At 43.6% G+C, this 22,435-nt stretch overlaps 1 protein-coding gene across 1 annotated transcript in view; it reads left to right on the top strand.

The window, feature by feature from the left end:
- RNF183 (ring finger protein 183) overlaps nucleotides 1-17,520 on the top strand; it is a 256,991-nt gene extending 239,471 nt beyond the window's left edge. The window contains exon 2 of the mRNA XM_069609819.1: nucleotides 11,991-17,520. Coding sequence (XP_069465920.1) covers nucleotides 12,121-12,696 — 576 coding nt within the window. The 5' untranslated portion in view covers nucleotides 11,991-12,120 and the 3' untranslated portion in view covers nucleotides 12,697-17,520. The remainder of the gene's footprint in view (nucleotides 1-11,990) is intronic.
- Nucleotides 17,521-22,435: the final 4,915 nt, after the last annotated feature.

Here is a 22,435-nt window from a genome sequence, read left to right as displayed (position 1 = left end):
AAGAGTGACAGTAAAGGAGGGTGAAGGTGTGCCGATGAGAAGGATCTCCATCTTGCTGGCATTCAGGCAGAGATCTTTGACGGCATACCAATCTTGAATGGTAGATAAGCAATCATAGATGAGAGAAGGTGAAGCGGTGGCCGAGGGAAGCCTGAAAATGTGTTAAGTGTCATCAGCAAGGCGCTGGAAATTGGAGCAGAAAATGCAGTGGGCGAAAGTTGTCAGGCATTGGTTGAAAAGCCAGGGTATGAGGTTAGACCCCTGGGAACACCGGAAGTAGAAAGGGAGATAGATGAAAGGAAGGACCCAAGTTGGACCTGGGAGGGTCGATCAGAGAGGAAAGAGGTCAGCCAGGCCAGAGCCTGATCAGTGATACCCAGGTTATCACAGAGATGGTTGAGCAGGATGGTATGGTTGATGCGGACAAAGGGGATGTTAAAGTCAAGGTTGGAGAGCAGATCTTCACGGATGTTCACGAGGGCAGTTTCTGTGCTCCTGGCCACTCTAAAACCAGACTGATGGTCATGGAGACAACTAACAGAATCAGAATGAAGGTTAAGCGGGGAGATTGCCAGCTTTTCCAGGAGTTTGCCCAGAAAAGGAGTGATGGAGATTGGTCGATAGTTAGTCAGGCAAGAAGGGTCAGCTGTGGGTTTCTTGAGAAGAGGGTGCACGAGAGAGTGCTTCAGGAGGGAGGGGAAGGCTCCTGAGGTGAAGGAGTGGTTGCAGAAATCGGCCAGAGCAGGAACGAGGGTGTCAATGTCGTCCTTGATGGTTTTGGAGGAACAGGGAGGAACCTGTTTTGTCGAGACTTTCATATATCGGACTTGTCTAGAGACCTCGTCGTGGGCGAAAAGAGGAAAGGACGAGAAAGAGGGTGGGGGTGGCTGTCAGAGGGCCAGAGTTCACAGAAGGAGAAGGGAGTGATGGGGGAGGGGACGAGAGAGTGGACAGGATGTGTGGGTTTTAGAGATAGAAATGAGAGGCAAGGGCCGTGCAAAGGGCCTGAGAGGTGACAGGAAAGGTAGAGACTGCAGAAGGGTTGGCCAGCTCCTTGCAGATTTTAAATAGTGCGGCCGAGTTGTTAGATGCCGCAGAGACACAGCTTGGATGTGGGCACTCTTCTTAGTTTGGACTGAGAGTCAGTATTGCCTTTGGAGCAGGCGACAGGTCAGTTTGTCAGAGGATGAACAAGAAGCCTTCCATTTCCTCTTGGCCACCCTACACTTACCTTTAAGTGTACATAGGTCAGATTCATACTAAGAATTGCACTTCGTTTTGGGCTTCAAACAGATCCTCATGACAGGGGCAAGAGCATCAAGAGTATCAGAAATGGATGAGTAGAGCATAGACAGGACTGTGTCAGGATGGGAGTCAGCCAGAGGGGCATGGGGGAGAGAAGGTGGCAGCGAAAGCCTCAACTGATACACGCTTCATGGGCCAGATGTCAGAGAAGGTAGGTGGCAGTGTTGGGGTTGGCTTGGCCTAGGGGATAGAGAGGGAGGGATGGGAGGAGAGGAGGGAGTGATTGTTCCGGGAGAGAGTAGTGGTCAGAGGGATAGAGAGGAGGGGGGGTCAGGACGGAGGGGATATAGAAAGGGACAGGGAATCACAGAGGTCACGGAAGAGTACATAGGAGGAACAAGGAGAATCAAGGTGAATAATGAGGTCACAAAGAAGGAAGAGTTGAGTGGCTGAAGCCAGGAGGGAGGAGGAGAGGTCAGCCCACTCAGAGAGAAATTAGGTGATCTGACCAGGGGGCCGGTAGAGAGTGGCCACGGTAAGATAGTGGCTAGCAGAGAGAGAAAGCCTGCAGACAAAGCATTCGAAAGAGGAGTATGTCTGTGTGGGAATGATAAAGGCAGGAATCCACTCAGGAAAGATCAGGGCTACACCCCCATCCGGACCGGGTGGATCTGGGTGCAGAGAGGCTCTTATAGCCATCAGGGAGGAGAGTGTCAAAGCTTGTGACAGTGCTGGCCATGAACCATGTCCCGGTAAGACCGAGGACATTGAGGACAAGTTCTTCCAGGAGGTGGCAGATGTCAGAGGAGTGTTTGACAGCAGAGCGAGAGTTGAGAGTGGCAATATGAAGAAGGTTGCCAGCCTTAAAGGCCTTCCGGGAGGGGTACACATCGGAGATACTCCCTGCAGAGTTGAGGAAGGAGCCTGAGGTGGGGCAAGAGAGGAGGGAAGAGAGTGCAGGGTAGCCAAAGGGAGAGGAAGGGGACAGCAGGAGATGAAAGGAAATTGATAAGGGATGGGAAGCGCCTATCAAAGAGGAGGAGATTGGCCTGAGGGCCTTGGACCATGATGGTGCCATTAAGGTAGACATTAATGATGATCTTAGAGGAATCGAAGGGGGCGATAAGGGCTTCTCAGCGGGTGCCACCATTAGTGGGAGAGGAGGAGAGAGGACCGAGCACAGAGATCATATAAAGAGTCCATAGATCTGGTGAAGGAACGGCAAAGAGGATGTCGGTAAGGGTCAGTGCTGGAGTATGTATCACCGATGGGGGGACCAGGGTTGGCGGCCAAGATATCCTTTTTAACCTTCTTCCTACCAGATTTAGTGAGAAGGGAAGGATAGTTGATAGAGAAGCAGTTGGAGAAGACAGGAGAAATAGAAAGCGCCATGGGTGCGTAGAGAGAGGGGAAGCAGGGAGTGTAGGACAGGTACAGCAGTATAGAACAGTGACTGGGCCAGCAGGTTGCAGAGAAGCATTCAATACAAGCAAAGGCCACAACTAGTGTATAAAAACTCAGCTAGTTTAAACCTGAAGCAAAATTCAAAAAGCACAAGTAGGTTTGACTTTCAAAATAGAATGCAATAGGCACAGCAAGATTGACTTTCAAATAGAATGCAAAGGCAACGCTAAGTTTGAATTTTAAATAGAGTTCAAAAAGCACAGCAAGTTTGACTTTCAAGAAGAATGCAAAAAGCACAGCAAGTTTGGAAATTACAGTTGGATTCAGATGCTAGTGTGGGTGCAGAATCGCGATGCATTTGAGAGCATTTAACATGGCAGAACAAGCAGAGAAGGAAAGTGGAGTCAAAAGAGGGTGGGCCTAGTCAGAAGAGGGAAACTAACCCATAGTACAAGAGGTGTGAATGCCAAGGCAGTCCAGATTTCATTGAAGAGTGAGGTGGCAGTATCATGGAAGCTCAGGTTCTGGGGTGCAGAGAGGACCCCATGTAGCGATCTGGTAGTGGACAGGGATCAGACAGGGGCCTTCATTGTGGGTCTTAATTTCTAGTGCCGGCTCCCACCTCCCGGTACCCTGATTGGGCTGAAAAATAAGTCAGTGCCCAATCACAATGGGAATCAGAATATTGATCCTTGTCCTGTGTACGATTATACAACATTTCAATTTCTCCACACTTCATGTTCCTCAGGAACTCATTGTAAACATATTTTCCATCACATTAGAGTGTTGGCAGCTCACTTTTATGTAACTTGTTATAGGAAATGTACACTGCCAAAAAATAGTGGAATTTCTCAAGTAATTTAAAAAGACAACACAACAACACACCAGATAAAAGGTGAAGAAGCAAACAATCATTTACAACATATCAAAGACAGATTTTTTTCAGAGTGGGAAACCGTGATCCTGTAATGTGCTTCCCATACCTGACTCCTGAAATCAACTTCATCTTGATATATGTGTTAATCCAATACATGCTAAGCATGTTGCCAAGCATAATTGTGAAACTCAACATTGTAACCTACCCTTCTATAGAAACCAAGACATCATCAATTATTGATGAAAAAAGTTAATCCAATAATACACTTTGGTTTGGTCTCATTGTGTGTTTACTGCTTGACGAGGCAGTCCATGATGAATATGTGTTTGTACTTTTGTAACACTTGAGATCAAAAGTAATTACCAACTAGATACATAGCAAATAATATGAAACCAGATTCAATTCACAAGAAACTTTAACATTTAAACACAGTCTCGAAAGAAACAGCAAATGATCTAGTAACAGCACAACAAGACAATGGGCCTCATTACGGGTTTGGTGGTAGCGATGCCCTTAATAAGGGCATGGCTACCCCCAAACTCGGGTCCGGGTCCCGCAAAAGGGGACTTACTGGCCCATTCCATCCTTGGAGGGCCCGGTAATTCCCTTTCGCGGGACCCGGTACGTCCCCATTTCCATTGAGCCCCTACGGGGCTCAATGGGAACAGGGAGGATGGTAGAAGCGGTACCGTTCATAACGGTACCGTTGCTACCATCCTGGTCTGCTCGTGGGTGCCGCTCTGCACCCCTGGTCTGACCAGGCATGCAGAGCAGCCCCCGTGAGCACACCCATAATGTTGCGGCATGGCAACAACGGCGCTGGTGGAACTACCGGCGTCGTTGTTGCCTTACCGCAACATTCGTAATGAGGCCCAATGTTGTTTATTGTTAGTTGTTTATTTTAAAAAATTCATTTAAATATGGAACCATTAGGAATTATATGTGGAAAGAAAATACACTGTTGATTATTGTAAGCAGAGTCTATACCTAAAGTAAAAAGGTAATGTAGGAATGCGCTGATTTCAACTAAGTGTACAGATCTAATGTAATACAAGTAGTCTTGTATTTCCCTCTTGTGGTACTATTAGTGGCCTCACTGTGTGTGGCTCTGTAAGCAAAAAGGGGCTGGGGTTCATTAGTGCCACAGTGGCAGATGCAAAAACTGTGGAGTTGACGGGTGCAGGTCTAATGTATCCAGTTTCTGAGTGCTAATCTACTTTCTATGGGTTTGGTGGATAAGCTTGGGAGTATATCGTCCACAGGGATGAGCCCAAGATCTGATAGACTATAGCACTTTGGGCCTGGTTACCTGCTGATGAGGGAGTGTGATATGGCTAAAGAAAACGCTTTTGTCGTGGCTTGGTTAGTGTTGATGTGCTAATGGCTTGGTTAGCAGTGGATGTCTGTGGGAGGGTTGTGTGTTTAATCTAAAGGGTAGGACATCTTAGAGGGGAATCGGTTAGTCAGGGGAAGGGAGGAGTATGCCTTACAAGGCAAAATAAACTGCAATCCTGAACCCCCGGCCATTTGTAGAAAGGTCCCATTTCTCTAGCTCCCAATGCAATCTCTCTCTCTCTCTCTCTATCTTAAATAGATACATTGTAACCCATTATGAACAAAACAAACATGTGAGAGTTGACAAATGAAGGAAAGGGGACAGTGTATAAACTCATTACCATTAGCAACCTGGTAAGCTTTATGGGAGGCAAGAAATGAAGGTTCAGTGAAACGGCAGCTTGAAAGTTGAGGACTGCAGTCACCCCTTTCACCTTTCTTAGCATGTTGGTCAGCAGGCTGAGAGATGGTTCAAATCTCACTCTAACATGCCCAGGTGCTGTGCTCAGTGGCCTGCTGGGACTTTTGCCCATCAATAAAGGGCAAGGAATTTGGCAGGCAATGGTCATGGAAGTGACCACAATCCCTTCTCATTTCACCCAGAGGTTTGCCATGCTGTCATTTATCACACAGGGGCCAGCATCCTTGCTCATTTTGCTCAGTGGTCTATTGTGCTGTCCCCCACAAGTCCCAAACTCTCTTCAGACAGTCCAAAATTAAATCCCCCACTTCTGCCATCAACAGCCAGAACTCACCAGCTTTTGATCCTGCACCAGGCTTTCCATGTCAGAGTGATGCAGCAACCCTTTAAGGGGTTCTTTGCAAAGAAACAAGGAGCAGAAAATATGGAATGAGGAGTGTGCATACCTCAAACAATGTGCTACAACTTGGTCTACAATAGGGGATGTTGTGTGCAATGGCCGCAGGATGGTGAAGAGCAGTGTGTTGGCAGTGACATACAGGAGTTTTTGGTGGGGCGGTAAGGTAGACTTTCTGATAAGACTGCAGTCCTGAATTTGCAGTCTCTCTGGCATGTGCTACCTAAGATTTTCAGGGGAATTTTCTTACTTATGCCACAGATAAATGATGGAATAGGGCAAAAGCAACCTCATTTTAAGGACTATCCTTCCAATGGCACGGAGGGGTTGTCAGGGATTAGTATGAGGTGTGATTGTTACTCCACAGGGGGTTTTCTGGAGCTAGGGAAGGTACCACTTCACCCATTAACATAGATTTAAACTACATAAGTGAGGGAACGAGGAGGGGCTACCAGGCTGGCGGCCTGAAATACTTGGGGTGTTGACTGAATTGTGCTATTGCATTTACCACTTTTACACAAGTTGGTAATTTGTCTGAGGAAAAATATCAGAGAAGGCAGTACAAGTACACCACACATGCTTCTAAACTATTCCGCTGCTGTGTGTGCCCTCTTTGACCACACAAGCAATGGTACATTGCTCTCCCTCGGTCTCATGATAAACCAGCAGAGACATTTAAACAGGGGATGTGCACCACAACAATGAAGCTTGCTAGTCCTTGAAAATTCAGAAAAACAGCATGTGTTAGGATACAATCAGCCATTTCGCAAATGCCTTGCATACTGTTTAAAATGTATCTACATATCACCTATGCACACAATAAATGTGCATCTTTCATATGAACTGAACTTTTACAGTTTGTAGATTACACAATTGTACATTATGCACTTGAACTATTGTGCGAACTCACATCAAAGTACGAGCTGATTTTGATGTCAGTTTTCAGGAGATGTAATGGATGTGCCTTTTTCATATGAAGTATACACACTCTGGTTCAGCTTCTATACAAAATGTACATGTACATGTAGAATATGTACATGTTAGATGCACAGAATCAACTGCTTCTATATAAAAGGTACTTCTGCAGGAATATCCGAAGGCTGTCCTTGTCCAAGCACTGTTATTCTGGGAACAGTTTCGATAGAAAGAGTACAGACAATACGAACTGTTCAAAGAGGCGTATGAGTTTCACAGTTCATAGATTAAGCAGTTTACATCGCCTGAAAACTCATATCAAAGTTAAGGCTGAGTTTTCAGGAGATGCAAATTTCATACAAGTACGCACACGCTCCTATGACATACACTCCTATGATACACGCTCTTACAGCACATGCCTATATGACACATGCCTCAATGACATACACTCTTACTACGAATGCTCATGCGTCATACTCTCCCATGACATGTGCTCCTACGACAAGTGCTGCCATGGCACACACTCCTATGACACGCACTTTTATGTCACATGCTCTAATGACACACACACCTTTGAGACACACTGTTACAACACACACTTGTACAACACAGGCTCCTATGCCACATGCTCCTACGACACACACTCCAACACGTGCTCCGACGACACTTGCTTCTATAATGCACACAATCTTACTACACATGCTCTTATGACACACATACTAACAACACACACATCACACATACACTTACACCACGTGCTGTTACACAACATGACCTTACACCACGCACACACTCTTTCAATACTTGTTCTTACAACACACGCTATCAAAACAAATACTCAGTATCAATGTACACCTTTTATACGAAATGTACAGGCATGACGAAGATGTACACTTCATAAATGCATACATATGAAAACTATTAGGCACGTGGAGTAGATGTAAAGCATGTGGCTCATGTGCCATACGCTAAGGGAGTCATATGGCTAACACTCAAACTACATTCACTTATAGTACACACACAATCACACGCTATACACTGTACCTACCACAACAAAGGACTGAAATTATAGATTAACATTTTTTTTTAAACAATAGGAAAGGTAAATCTAAAAAAACGTAAAGTGTACAAAGAGTGGCAATAGCAACGTTACAGTACAAACACTATGTACCACTTCACAGTCAACCATAAAACTCTAAGTATAAAAACACACACTATACCACCACAAATCAAACCTTAACGCTCAATTCAAGTGTAAGGCAGGTTACATCAATACCATTGTTGGAATTAGGGTTACGGTTTGTCCTATGGACTATAAACTGAATTAACACCACCAATCCACCACTCAAACTATGGTGGTTTGTGATAGCAAATAACAACATTCGAGTTTGGCAGTATCTCCATGACAAAAGCACCAATATTCGGGCCTGTGGTTTGCTAAGAACAAAATGACTGCTCTCAGAAGATATGGAAATAGTTAGATGCATTTTATAGGCTATTACCTACTTTGTGTGTAAAGAATGCCTCTGCCGAAAAAAATCTTTTTTGGGATATTGTTAAACTGAATATTGCTCATCTTCTTAATCTATGTAATTTTTATGTTCATGTTGGGTTGTGAAGCCTTTCTATAGAACATCATTTCAAAAGTGGAAACGTAAGAGTTTGCTTCTGCAATCAGGAATTAGAGCATGTGTATAATGTTCTGCTTGTCTACCCAATGTATAGTATTTATGTATTTAATTGTTTGTTTTAAACACGCCTAATAATATACCTAGGTTCGGTTTCTAAACGTTGCCCCTGTGCTATCCTCCATAGAACAAGGAATAAGAGAATAGTCACTTTATGTACTAGCTGTAAAATAATGACTTTCAAAGCAATTCGATGTCTATGCGAGTTTACCTGCTATGAAGCTTGGTGTGGCCACATTTATGTAAAATGTTCCTAATTATGAGTTCACAGGTGGGGTACATTTTTGGAATTAATTCCTTTACCACTACTTTTTTTGGTGGTAATGGAATTACTGCCAGTTGTACCACAGCACTGAATTCCAAGATTGGGGGTGAACTGGAGGGTTTGCCTCCAGCATTTAACCTCCACATTACCTCCACAAATCAGTGGATTTACTGTGGTGGAATAAGTGTTCACAGTATATCTGCCAAAATCTCATGGGCTCCTATGACCTTAAACAATTCAGATGAATCTGTTTTATCACTGCGTGTACTCCAGGCTAAATCTGCCGTATTGAGCGGCAGTAACGATAAATGACTGGGTCGCGTAATTATCACCAAACTCCTCATAATGAGACCATGCCAGGACGGGGCATACTAAACTGTCTTGGATTTGAGATGTCATTATTGCTCTCAGTGAGAGCCTACTAGAAGGGTGCAGGGTGAAGCTGACCTGCTAGGCTATATCTCTTTCTGAGTGTACTTGATCTCTAGGTCATATTGCACACAACCAGTCAGGGCCTGATTCACAAAGAAGTTCACTGGAGCAAATTAAGAGCTGTCCAGGAGCATCTTCGATTTGCATCTGCTAACTTATACCTAATTCACGAAGCCTAAAACTGCAGCAAATATGGAGATGCTTAGATTGTCTTTGAGATGGTCGTGTGCAAAGGAAATTCACAAAGATTTTCTTAAGGGATTCTCAACAATGCTCTAGGCATTTCCAAATTGTCTCCAGTTTTAGGCTTTATGAATCAAGTAAAAGATACCATGGTCTAATCTTAGGTGCTAACTTGCAATGCCATATTTGCTCCTTTGCCAATCCTTGTGAATCAGGAATGTTATGTCTAACTTGTAGGCGTTACTATACCCTCTGCCATTTCGTGCCGGAGTTGGCCCTCCAATCATATACTTGGCCAAACCTTCTTTTGCTGCTTGACAAAGAAGCATCATGTTACACTGAATTGATACAGGCCAACATGCCCATTCCATTTGGGAGATGCTAGTCCAGTCCCGGTTTTAACTTTGCATACTGGGATTTGTAGTTCTGGATTTATAATGGGCAAACTAGGACTATAAGTCCCAGAATGCAAAATGAAAACCAAGAATGATCTAGCATCTGCCCAGTGGAGTGGGTTATGTTGGCATGTATGTTGAAAAAATATTTTTGGATGCAAGTCATAGGATGCGCTAGCACATCTTATCACTTGTGCCAAGAAGAAGAGGTGCCCTATGCGCGAAGAGCATTTGTGCACATATAGTTGTGTACAGTCAAATGCCAATTCCCTACCCTTGGTGCATTTGCACAAATAAGGAGGAGTTTCTGCACATTTCAGTGTGCATCGCTGGTTCAAAGACATAATGAGAAGAAAACAAACTTTCCCCTGCACCTGTTTGGAACAGGGACAGCGGGATGTGCAATTTGTGACAGTGCCATTCCTGACCCGGTCACATATTTCTTTTTAGGTTTTACAGGAGCGGTTTGAACCACTGCAGTCACACTTGTATGTCCAGCCCCCAAACAGGGATCGAAATGTTTTTTTGTTTTGTCACACTTCACAATGAAGTGAAATGCACTGCTAGCACCCAAGTGTGTGCTGGGAATACATTCGTGTCCTTTAGTGTCAGGGGTGCACTTCGGATACTAATGTATGCGAGGGAGGTGGCCAGCACATCCATTGCCGCGCTGCTCAGGTGACCTGTGCATTTCAGGTGGCCTGAGCAGCGCGGCAACGGATGTGCTGGCCACCTCCCTCGCATACATTAGCATCCGGAGAGCAAAGTGGGCAGCACATTTCTGAGACCAGATCAAATAAAAAACACATCCATGTTCTCAATGACTTATTATAGGTATGTCTGAATTTAATGAAGCTGTAAATATGCTGCTGCAAGACGAGGTAGATGATTTATGCAATTGCATTTTATGAGCATCTTGCAGGTGACATTATCTTGGTCTCTTTACATGATAAAATCTCTAGTGTTCTCATTCATATTTTAATTGAAATTTTACCCGACACAAAACCAAATTCTCCCCTTGGATCAAAGACCTTGCCACAGACAAGCCACAGATACCCCTCTCCACAGCAGTCGAATCCCTTGACTTCACCATCAACCCTCGCCTTCCCTTCACACACCACATAGCTGCTGTCACCAAAACAAGCAACCTACAACTACACCTACTATCAAAGATCAGACACATGCTTCCTCCTGACGACTTCCGCGCTGCAGTCTAAGCACTAGTCCTTTCCAAGCTGGACTACGGCAATGTTACCCTCACTGGACTTCGCAGCAGCACCCAGGCCCCCCTGCAAGCCATTCAAAACGCTGCAGCCAGACTCATTCTCCACCTACCCAAACATTCACACATCACCGCAGGTCTCGCTCAGCTCCACTGCTCCCAGTACCACAAAGAATTGCCACCAAAGTATTCTACATTATTTTCAAAGACATCCACCACAAAACCCCATCTTACTTTCAATACAAACTCAAACCCATCACCCACACAAACACCAGACAAGCAAGCCAGCATCTCCTACACATTCCGCTCTGCAAACTAACATGTTAACAAAATTAAGCATTTACCCACTGGGCACCAAGGGTATGGAACACCCTACCTCTACACATCCACACTGCACCCTCCATCATCACTTTCAGAAAGTACCTGTTTTCCCACACATAATCCTGACCCTCCATCTCCCCTGCTACCACTTGGCTATCCTAATCTTTATATTGTATCCTGAAAACATTTTGTAACTTTTGTTTCAGCTCCTTTTTCATTTGCAAAACCAGTGCTTTTGCAAGGTGAATCTGCTTGCAGTGCCTACTCTGCATTACTGGTGGTTGTTAGGCCATAAATCAGTCACATGCAAAAGTCGAGGATCTGATGCCAGGCCGCCCTATTCCTACTTAACCAGAACATGGCGCTTTTAAGAGAAGTGTTGATCCTCATCGGAGGAACACTTTTCTATGTTTGCATGCACTTCAGATTCAGGCCCTGAATGTCACTATGGATTCTGTCTCTTTTTGCACCTGCAAAAGCCAGGTGCAATCGATAGGGATTTCAGTTTAAAGCATCTGCCATGCATGTACCTGTTGGGCAGCATTAACAGCTGTTTCTGTGGAGGGCTGTAAACAAGTAAGGAAATCCGTGACAATCTGGACTCTCATGCCTAAAATTGGCCCTCCCAAAAACAATCCAAAAAGCACCAAGAGGACCACTGACAAGCATGTGTTCGCATGTCGATTGGTTTTTTGCTCAAATGAGCACCAATGTGGGGCCGGCAACACATTAAAGGTGCCCCAAAAAAGAACTGCTTATTCATGGCAGGACCAAATTGTGCCGAGTTGATGAATGTGTGTCTTAATCAATGCTCAGTGTCCGCGCACATTATTTACTATGCTAGGGGATATTATGAGTGCTGCTAAACATTCCCTTTTCTGTTCTTTCAGGTGCACATTGTGGTTCAGTATGGCAAGTGAGGACACCTTTATCAGCCCGCCGAGGTATGGGGCTTCCAGTACTGATAGTGGCGGACTTTCAATTTGAACCAGTGGCTACAGAATCATGTAATCCTACACCATGACAGAAGAAGGAGCACTGAGGGATCTAGAGGCAGATTGCCCCGTCTGCTGGAACCCATACAACAACACGTTTCGCTCGCCAAAACTACTCGACTGCCACCACTCCTTCTGCTTGGAATGCCTTGCCCGATTAAGCATCGTGTCGCAGCCCAGGCACCGATTGCATTGTCCTCTTTGCCGCCACCTCACAGTGCTCCAGCCGGACCAGCCCATCACCGACCTACCTCATAACGAGGCGGTCCTTGCCCACCTTAAATTGGAGCCCAACCAGGTCATCTTGGAAGGTCGGCAGCTCTGTTTTAAGGACCAGCGGAAGTCCAGGTTCTATCTGCGGCAGCCCACAATCTACACCCTTACACTGGGGGGCGGGGAGCACGGGAGCAGGCTAGGAAGCTACGATGACCAGGTGGAGACACATATCCCGAGCATCCCCAGTGAGCACTCGGACAGCAACTGCTTCCATGACCCTCAGTTCCGGCTCTTTGCGTACGTCATGGCGACGATCCTGAGCGTAACCCTACTGCTCATCTTCTCAATTTTCTGGACTCGGAAGTTGTTATGGGGAGTGGGCTAGTCAATGTGCTTTCATAGTTAGGGGTGCCACACTGATCTCTGGAAGGGTCTACTCATTTATACCAAAAACTGAAAGACAGCAATTGGCAAAATTAAACATTTGATTTCTAAAAAAAATAAAAATGTCTGTGAAAATACAGATGCATGTTAAATGGACATGTTGCTAGATAATTTGGTACAGCACAGACTAATGTTGAGTTTACAGCAAAAATGTTATATTCTCAAGGAGAAATATGGAGACTATTCACTAAACACAATTACCTCAAATATCAAAGGACACCAGTTAACTCACCTACACCAAGTTAGTTCACTTCCACACCCACTTTCAGCAGTGACCCACTCAGCAGTTAGCCCCCACTTCTTTTGGACCTATGTGATGTGGCCAAGGGGAGATGTGCTTATTTCGATACCTTAACTGATACATTTCAGGTATTGGGAGTTTGTTTACCTTTGTAATGTTTTTTAGTGAAATATAAGGACGTTCTTATGGTATGCATTCATTTAGTTTCATGTGGCTCAGCTGCCACCTTGTGGTTACAATTCTGGTCCAGCTGCTTCAAAAATACAATAAGTACATCACGTTTCTCACATTTCTCAATAAATACTAAACAGAATTTCACTATTCTATATAACACAATATTTGAGAGGAAGCTCTGTGTGTACGGCTAATTTGTTGAGAACCTGTTCACCCCTTTTCGTGTTTAGCCATTACAATGGAACCCCAAGACATGACAATGGGAAATTACCCTTTTTACCTCCAACTCTACAACTTATAACAGCCCTCCCTGCCTTCCATAGAAACCTGTGTACATCCATTAAGAGATTTAAAAAAAGCTGAGACAGCAAAGAATCAGTAATAACATTCAACAGCATATCAAACTTTAAGTCCCACATACAGTGTGGGGCGCTTTGAAACAGTTTTTCTGCATGTATAAGCACCTAACAAATTACCAATAAATAAAATAAAAGCAGACATGCACATATCAGCACTAGAGTTTTAGATTACATTGCACTTTTCATAAGAACATTGAAATTTCCTTGAGACAATGATTATTCATTTTACTCTGTTACTTTCGAAATCTTGAAAGAAACCAGACTGACTGTGCATGGCAAGATTGTCCTCACCCCATGGCACATGTGCAGTCAGTAACTTTTAACCAGGATTTCAAAGTTTAGAACGCTCTGCTTTAGAATATGCTTTCTTCATGGGATTTTGCGTAAGAACACTTTCGAAAAAAAACATTTTTTCTGAATTGTTTGGATTGGTGTTCGCCATTTGTGTTATGCACACAGATATCATTGTGGATTGGTGCATGTTCGGATACGTTACATTATTGGCGTTGCCTTTTCCATGAAATACACTTTGATACAACGCATTCTTCTGACTAATGCACTTCTAAATGTTCAAGTAGGCCACCGGGGGATCACTTCTCTAAATTTCTCAGTTAATTGTCCCCCAATGTTGACGCATATGCAGAACTTACTGGAAACTGGTGCAGGCTTGAACAAAGGATGAATACCAGCTGGACCAATTTTGAGAAAATGTTAACGGATAGAACGTACCAGGTAGCTTGAGCACCCCAGTCCAAACATCGCAGGCCATGAAACTGACATACATTCGTCAAAGTATCATATCGAATTCGGTTCACATGCTAGCAATCACTTATTCAGTAACAGACAAAGAAACAGTACTTCCAGCCCACCACATAATAAAAAACACATAAATAAAAATAAACTCTTAGCCAAATGCAACATACAAAACTCCTTTGACATAGACTCACATCTGTTCACTTCTTCACGCTGTTCTTGGGTCACCTTAGTATGTGCCTCCATTCTCCGTTTTAATGAATGTCTTCTTTCCCCTCCCGTCAGCATGCTGAATTGACCAGCCTTGGGCAATGCAACAAATTGGCAGCCTCTCTTTAGAAGTGCAGATTGACCTCTCAATTGTTCTCCTTAAGGACTGGACAGTACACCTTGACACGAAACGCCTAACCTCTGCTGCAGGTTTGGCAGCAGATGTTGCCTTTGGTGTGTGGGTATATATGAGTGTAAGGCTGGGTGTGCATGTCCTTGCATGAATGGGGAAATCCTAACGGGGGTTCCTCCCTACTCTGCGTAGCAACCTGTGAGGATCAGGAAAAGAAACTATGGGCACACCCCCTTACCGCACCCACGTGCGAATACAAGAGCTAGGGGACACCCTTTGTGAGCATAAGTATTAACCAGGGCCCCATGGCATGAAATAATAACACTACTACTGAGGTTGTAAACACTGACAGCTGACGTTTATATATTAGGCATATCACAAATGAAGATCCTTCTTTGACCATGAAATGGGTAGCCTTTATATCCCTGACATGAGTTAATAAATAAATAAATAGCATCAATTCATAGATAATGGATAGGTGGCATGTATATCCTAGACCTGAATTAATAGATAAATAGCATAATTTCTTGAATACTGTGTCATAAGAAACCTACAGACATGGGTTAATAAATAAATAAATAGCATCAATTCATGAAAACTGGATTACTGGCAGTTGTATCAACTAGAGATAAGTTAATAAGTACATAAATAAATGGCATTCATTCATGAACACTGGATGAATGGCAGATACTACAATGCATCAAACATAGTGCTTATTTACATATTCGGCAGGGCCCTGTTAACAGATGCCTTGAGGAAAATCAATATATTTATAAATTAGCGAGTTCATATCTTGGCTGCTCAGTTAAACCCTGAGTAAATCTGGGCCTGAATTAATTTAAACCACCAACATTGCATACATTTCATCATTTTCAACATTCAGGTACAGGGTAAAATGAAACTCCTCAGTTATGGGCACGGACACTCGATCCCACTCATAAACTGCTATCATCATCCCTCTTTACCCTGGGAAGATGTTGTTCTGAGGTGAAAGCGGGAAGTGTCCAATGTCCTAGTGGCAGCTGCAGACTGCCACACACACACACACATAGACAAACAAAAATCACTACCAGGCACCAACACACCATACATAAATACCTGCAGACAGAAACGAGGCCTTGAACCCAAGGACCAAGTTAAAACCAACTGACACATGCTCCCATGGCTCACTACACAAAATGGTGGGAGAATGAACCCGCGTTTTCCTCTTAGTGAACGGCTTCCTAGGATGAACGAAGCTGCTGCGACACACCAGGCGGTATCACCTCAAGAGTGTTCCCAAGCAAACAAAATGAAACCACCCATTGACACTCAGCCCCTCCTAGGCATTGACACCACAGATTATAATGAGGGGACAACTAGCCCCTTATTTCCTTTGTCAAAACATTTCCTCTCAAATATTAACAGGCGGCCACACTATGCACAGGTTTAAAACCAACTCGGCAGTACCAAGAGAGAGAGAGATGAAAACCCACACAGATTTGTATTGCTGCCTTCACTAGCCAAGCCAAACGAAGCGTCCGCTGAGGCCTTGTTTACCTACTATATTGACCGGGGTGGGTCGGTGATTAACCCGCCAAACTTTAGATATAATGGTAACCTGCTCATAACAAAAAACACAACTCACAAATGATACGTGGGTGCTCTCACAAGCAGTCCCTCCTCCCACCAGGTTTGCCCCTTTCGTACTTTGCCGATGCACCACCAGCCAGAACATATGTGCCCTGTCAGAAGATTTCCGCGAGGGCGTGTGACACACGTCCTCCGTGACCACCCTTAGGGCAGACCCGGGTTTCATGGCGGATATACAAACACGGGACGCCCAGGCCTGTACGAGCTCTCCTCGACCAGGAGAGTCGACCCAAACGAGTCGTACTCAGGGGTGGACTGGCCTATAGGGAACTCTGGAGATTTCCCGGTGGGCCTCTGCACCCTGGGCCTCTTTTCTGTGGTATTTCCAAATTTTCTCATAGGAAAAGCATTGGGCTTGCTGAAAATGTGTCATATGGGGCCACTTTGAACTTTATTTCCAGGGCCTCTTTTGGTCCCCAGTAATTATTTCCAGGGCCTCTTTTAGTTCCCAGTCCACCCCTGGTCGTACTCTCTCTTATGCGTGCCTTCGTTACCCACGCCGCGCATATATATCGTCCCCATGGGACCTCCCACCTATGGCTCTGTAGGGGATACCCAACCAAATATGAGGTAAATCCACCTCACACACATACCTGCTCCACCTGCAGGTGGGAGATACCAGTGCCCGCTATTAGGCACACGGGGCATAACGAACCCGACAATTTCAGCGAAATGGAAGCACATCATTTCATTTTCAGGCGAGCACTGACTCTGACAGTTGAAATCCTCCCACACTTTTTCCGGATGATACATATACATGGAACACATACCTAGAATGGCCTAGGATTCACCAATAAACAGCAAAAACACGCCATTTAAGGCATAACGCAGATATATAATTATTTTCTTTTCGTTCTTCTTAAAAGCAGAGTGTAGCTTACCTGTCAAACCCATATCATTGTAATTTTGTGTTTTGATGTAAATACAATAATAACCCACACCAACTGTGTGCAGGGTTACATGTGTATTTCCGGGTCCAGAGGCAGAGGGTGGAGAGTATTTTAACCTCTGTCTGCTTTCTCCCTTCACCAAATAAACAGAAGAAGGCATGCTTCTCCTAGCTCTCTCTGGAAGCACCTTGAAGGAAGAAGACATTTGGACATACGTTGAATGGAAAAACAGAAAATACACTTGTCCTTGCCTTACAATGTTTACTGAGGGTGTTGGTCTAACATCATGTGTGTTTCCACACGCTTTAACACAGTCATGCCTGGGATTTGAAAGGGGTTTTGAAGGATTGTGTAGCTTTTGTTTACTACCCAAGTCCCCATTTATTCTGCTGCTGCCAAAGGGCCGCAGGTCTGGAGTCAGCATTGGAGTAGATTTGTTTGTGTTGTGACAGGTTTTATTGAAAACTGCCTGTTGCTTTTAAAGGCTGTCTGAGTGTATAAGATCCCCAGACATTCATTTTCACACCCCTGGGTCAATTGCAGGAGGAAATTAATTTGCGTTGTATGCCCATGATCTCCATTTTGGAACTGAATATTGTCCCACAGCTTTAGGTCTGAAGACTGTTCCATGCTGTAGAAAGAGCAACTCGTCTATTAAACTGAGCTACTGTTCCCAAAGCTATCCTGGTGTCTCCCTACTACCACCTGCAAACCTAACTAGGCAGTATAGGGCTGGTCTATATGCAGATTTTCCCTAGAGAAGACCAGTAACTGCCTAAGAGGGGTCTCCACAAACACCCAGAAAACCTTAAAGTTTCATGACATGGCCCAATGACTGCTCAGGAAGCAGCTAGAGGGCTGCACCCCCAGCAGGGAGCCTGCCTACTGAAAGCCATCCTAACCTGGAAGTGTCTTCAGGGTCACCCAATTATCCCTACTTCACAACGTTCAATTTGGGGCTGTCCGTCAGGCACGCTGGTGCTTACATTTATTTGTATTTATTTTAATGTTCACTTGTAAAGTGCCTATACACGTGTGTGTCTGAAGGCGCAACAAGGCAAGAGGTGGGGGAGGGAGGAGCGATCCTACTAGGCCTTGTATATTTGGATCGTGCAAGTGCAGGTATTTCTAACACGCTTAATAGGTCGATTTGTAAGCACGGATCCAGGATTCAAATCAGTGTTGCTCAGCGTGGTCTTGCTTCCAAAACTTTGACGTTGCCACTGAGCTAACCTCCTTTCACATTGTTGGTTCACAGCCTTAAAGATTCTATACATGCGCCACAGTGCTGTGGGGTGTTTTCATTAAGGCATTATGGCCTATAACAAACAAAAACATTGTATACCTTCCATCTAGAGCCAGACATAACATTTTTTACTATATTAATTCTGTCAATCCAGCTCCCTTGGCTTTTGTTACCATCGACATTCACCTATCACACATTCTACGCTTCTGATTTACTTTGTCAGCCCCTAGGTATTATTCAGGAACTTACCTCCGATACCATGAATAGTCTCAGCGGGTATTGTAAGGTGAAATATCTACCAAGATTGCCCAAGCCCCCTCTCAGCCCTTAATGCACCCAACTCTACTTGATCTCTATGTTACAATACGCCAAAACTGCCATGGAATCACAGTGTGTATATTAGCTCATCACATATTCTTCTGTGTCCTCTCTCTCTCTCTCTAGAAGTTAGTCTATATGTAATGAAGAAACATGCATCCATACTAAAACAAACTTTTCCCTTGCTCTTACCTCACCTTTGCTAATGCTATTCTTCCATGCAGATAGGGTCTTGTAACCCCTGGGTGATGGCACCCAACACTCCTTGAAAAGGATTTGCCACTTTGAAACTACTAGAGTTGTGGTTCAGTGCAGTACAAAAGGGTAGTAACGACTGTGGGAGATTTTACTCCTTTGATCCCTCATTTTTCTTTTGCCTAATTCTCATAGACAACGAAGGGGTAAGAAATGGCCCGCTACAATTTAAGGAGTGGACAACACGTTGATGATCTAAGAGCTCCAGAGTGGGATGGTTCCTACATTGAAAAGTCCCGGCATGAGGATATGAACCCCGTAAGTTCTCAAACTCCGATTGCCTCGACAAGAAATAACAACATAATAGAGGCACAAATTCATCAAGAACTTCAAGTGGATAAATTAACAGAGGGAGAAATTTTAAGGGACTCAACAAGAAACACCCCATTTAGACAATCGAAAGACTTTACTTTGACATCAACTAATATAAAAGGGACTATTGATTATTATTTCCAGAAATCTGCACAAGAAAATTTAAATGGACCTATGCCACATTCCTTAAAACTTTTAAATCAAAATATCAACTTATAAACGGAGAACAGTGGGTCTGAACTACTCAAGGACCCCAAATCATCTGTTGAGTTTGGCTCAGAATCTACAACCACATGAGGAAAGATTAAACTCAACAGCAGTATCGAGAGGGGACACGGTTGTGCCTGATGGAATTTTACTAGATCAACCGGTGCAAATACCAAGTATGACACAGGGAAACAAGAATCATGACCCTAATGATGGTGATTCCTCTCTCTCGGCTTTACATTTTGTTCTAAATTCCTTGGTGAAGGTTTTTGACCTTCTAAAAAGAGATGTGCAGACCCACACAGGGATTTTAATGGAAATGACAAAGGATATTGAACAACTTGAATTGTCAGTGGTAGGCCAAAATAATGTAATAAATTGTTCAGTTCTGCCCATGATGATAAAGATGGAAGATGGCTTCACAAAGTATAGTGGAGTCCTAATGGAAATTAAGCACCAAATGACTTCTCTAACGAGGGAGAATAAGGAGATCAAGGATTTGTTATTGCAAATGAATGAAAGAAATGTATCGACTTCTTCATCAAACCAAGATCTAGCAATTAAAACAAAAGACTTAGTTCCTGAATTGAATACTTTTGCGGATGACACTCCCTTATCCGAATCAGTAATGGAAGAATTCTGCCGATTGGCACAGATTGCTGAGTCAATGGTGGAACAGCTGGCGGAAGACCGACGGGAAGTTATTGAGAATCACGAAGAAGAGGCAGAAAACAGCTATATGTGTAAGAAGAGTTCGCAACAAACCTATAAGAGACGGAGAAGAGAAAGGCGGAAGAAGCAAAAGCAAAATAATACAGATTCAAAATCACGAGGTCGACAAGTAAAGAAAACAAAAAAATGTGAAGAATATTAGATCAAAAAAATCAAAGGTAAATAGCTTCGTCAAGGGGATTTTAGATCCTGTGAAAATCAATGAGAATCAAAATATCTCAGACAAAGATGGTAGGAGCAAGGGTAATGATTCTCCACAACAAGAAAGAATTGCCAGGGTAAATAAATCCAAAAAACAACAAAGGAAAAGACTTGAGACTGATAGAATTCCCGAAGCAGAGGGGGATGTACATATGGTAAAGAAATCTATGAGTACTCAAACAGACGGAAAGATTGCAGACCTGGACAGAAATCAACAACAACACGACTCGATTAGATCAGAGATTACAGGGAAGTTGTTAAAAATAGCTCCTATATTTCTTCAAAAACAGAAAAATGCTTTTAAAGTACCAATGCAGACCCAGATTGGTTTAAGAATTGCTCCAATATTCAATCAAACAAAAACAAAGACTGGAGATTTGGTGGTCACCCAAAGTTCTAGGATGGGTCATGCAGAGGACACAATACGTATTCAAACATCTATATCGAATACGGACTACCAAGATCAATCCAAAGAAGTTGGAAGAGAAGAGACTATGAACGTCCTGGTGGGAAACTCATCCTCCGAAATGGTAACTGAAAGAATAACAAATCCCCAAGATGATCCGAATCCATATGCAATCCCGAGACTTTAGTTTACTAATGAGGAAAATCGAAAGTCTGGTATACCACTGAATAGGAGTTCGATTCTATCACTGGTTAAAAAACTTCCAGGATTATATTTATTCTCAACAAAAGACATTGAATATGTTTGTTTCCCTAAACCAGAGTGTATCAGCTTAGTTGAAGTTGGATTTGTTTCTAAACTGGGGGTAAAAGCTTTTCTAAACTTACAAGAAAGATTAAGAGAGGTGGGTTTGGAAGTATATGAGCAATTGCCAACTCACGCAATAGAAACGATCGAAACTGAGGAATACGAGTTAAACCAGGGAAATATCTCCTCAGTGCATGAAACCCATCGGGGAAAAAATGAAAATATCATCAATGAAGGGTTACAAACACCATCTTGGTCAATGTTACCAGAGATAATTATGCAAGTCTGCCAGAAGCTGGGTGTATCGCAGAGGTCTCTTTAATAGTGACAAATTGAGGATCACTAGTTGGAACTCTCGGGGATCCAGTTCATTTAAAAATAATAAAATGAGTGCGTTGTTATTTGGGGGGAACGATTTGATCCTGTTACAGGAAACATGGTTAGTAAACACCCCGGAACTCGAAGGCTTTAAACTGATAGCACAACCAGCTAACTGTAAAGCCAAGGGTAGACCAACGGGAGGTTTGCTGATCGCCTGTAGAAAGATTTTATTCAAAGAAATATCAATGTTATCCTGCAAACAGGAAGGAATTCTGGTGGTGAGAGTGGTCACTCTCCTCAAAAGCTCTCCAGCTAAGGAGATAATAATTGTGAACCTGTATTGGAACCCTGTGAGGGAAAAACTCTTAGAGTTTCTAGAATCAATTGCGGTAACCCTTAGTGATATTAATATAACGTACCCTGGGGCAAATATATTGGTTGCAGGAGACTTAAATTCGCAATGTATCAATTCCAAATGCCATATAGGGAAATAGAAAGAAGTAACAAATAACGGGAGAAAGTGGTCGAACTTCTTTGAGGATTGGGACTTAAAATTCCTAAATGGCTCCATAGAAGGTGATGTTCCATCGGTTACAACGTGGGAGAGGGGTTCATCAGAATCGACATTGGATTATATGCTTTTATCAACAGAGTGCTTCGATACTTGTATACATTTCTCAATGGCCGATGGTGGAACAAGTGACCATAAGCGATTAGTTGCACATTTAAATTGGTGTAGTGAGGAAATAATAGAGATTTGGGACCAGAGAGTAGAAGTTAATGCACAGAGAAATCGGTTGGTAAAATACAAGAGGGAAGGGGAGCGGTTAAACAAAGCCCTGGATGGATTTTCCAACTGGGGAGATCAAAATATTTTGCATCAGCATTGTGACCCATCACGGTTCCATGAATTCCTGTGGTCAATTGACCCCCCGTTAAGTACCCAGAAGGGTTTTCAGCGAGTGCACAAACACTTTTTTGATG

This window comes from Ambystoma mexicanum, chromosome 8 (assembly GCF_040938575.1).
Source record: "Ambystoma mexicanum isolate Mex_15411 chromosome 8, UKY_AmexF1_1, whole genome shotgun sequence".
NCBI lineage: Eukaryota > Metazoa > Chordata > Amphibia > Caudata > Ambystomatidae > Ambystoma > Ambystoma mexicanum.
Note: the sequence above shows the minus strand (reverse complement) of the source record. Positions and strands in the feature narration are given on the sequence as shown.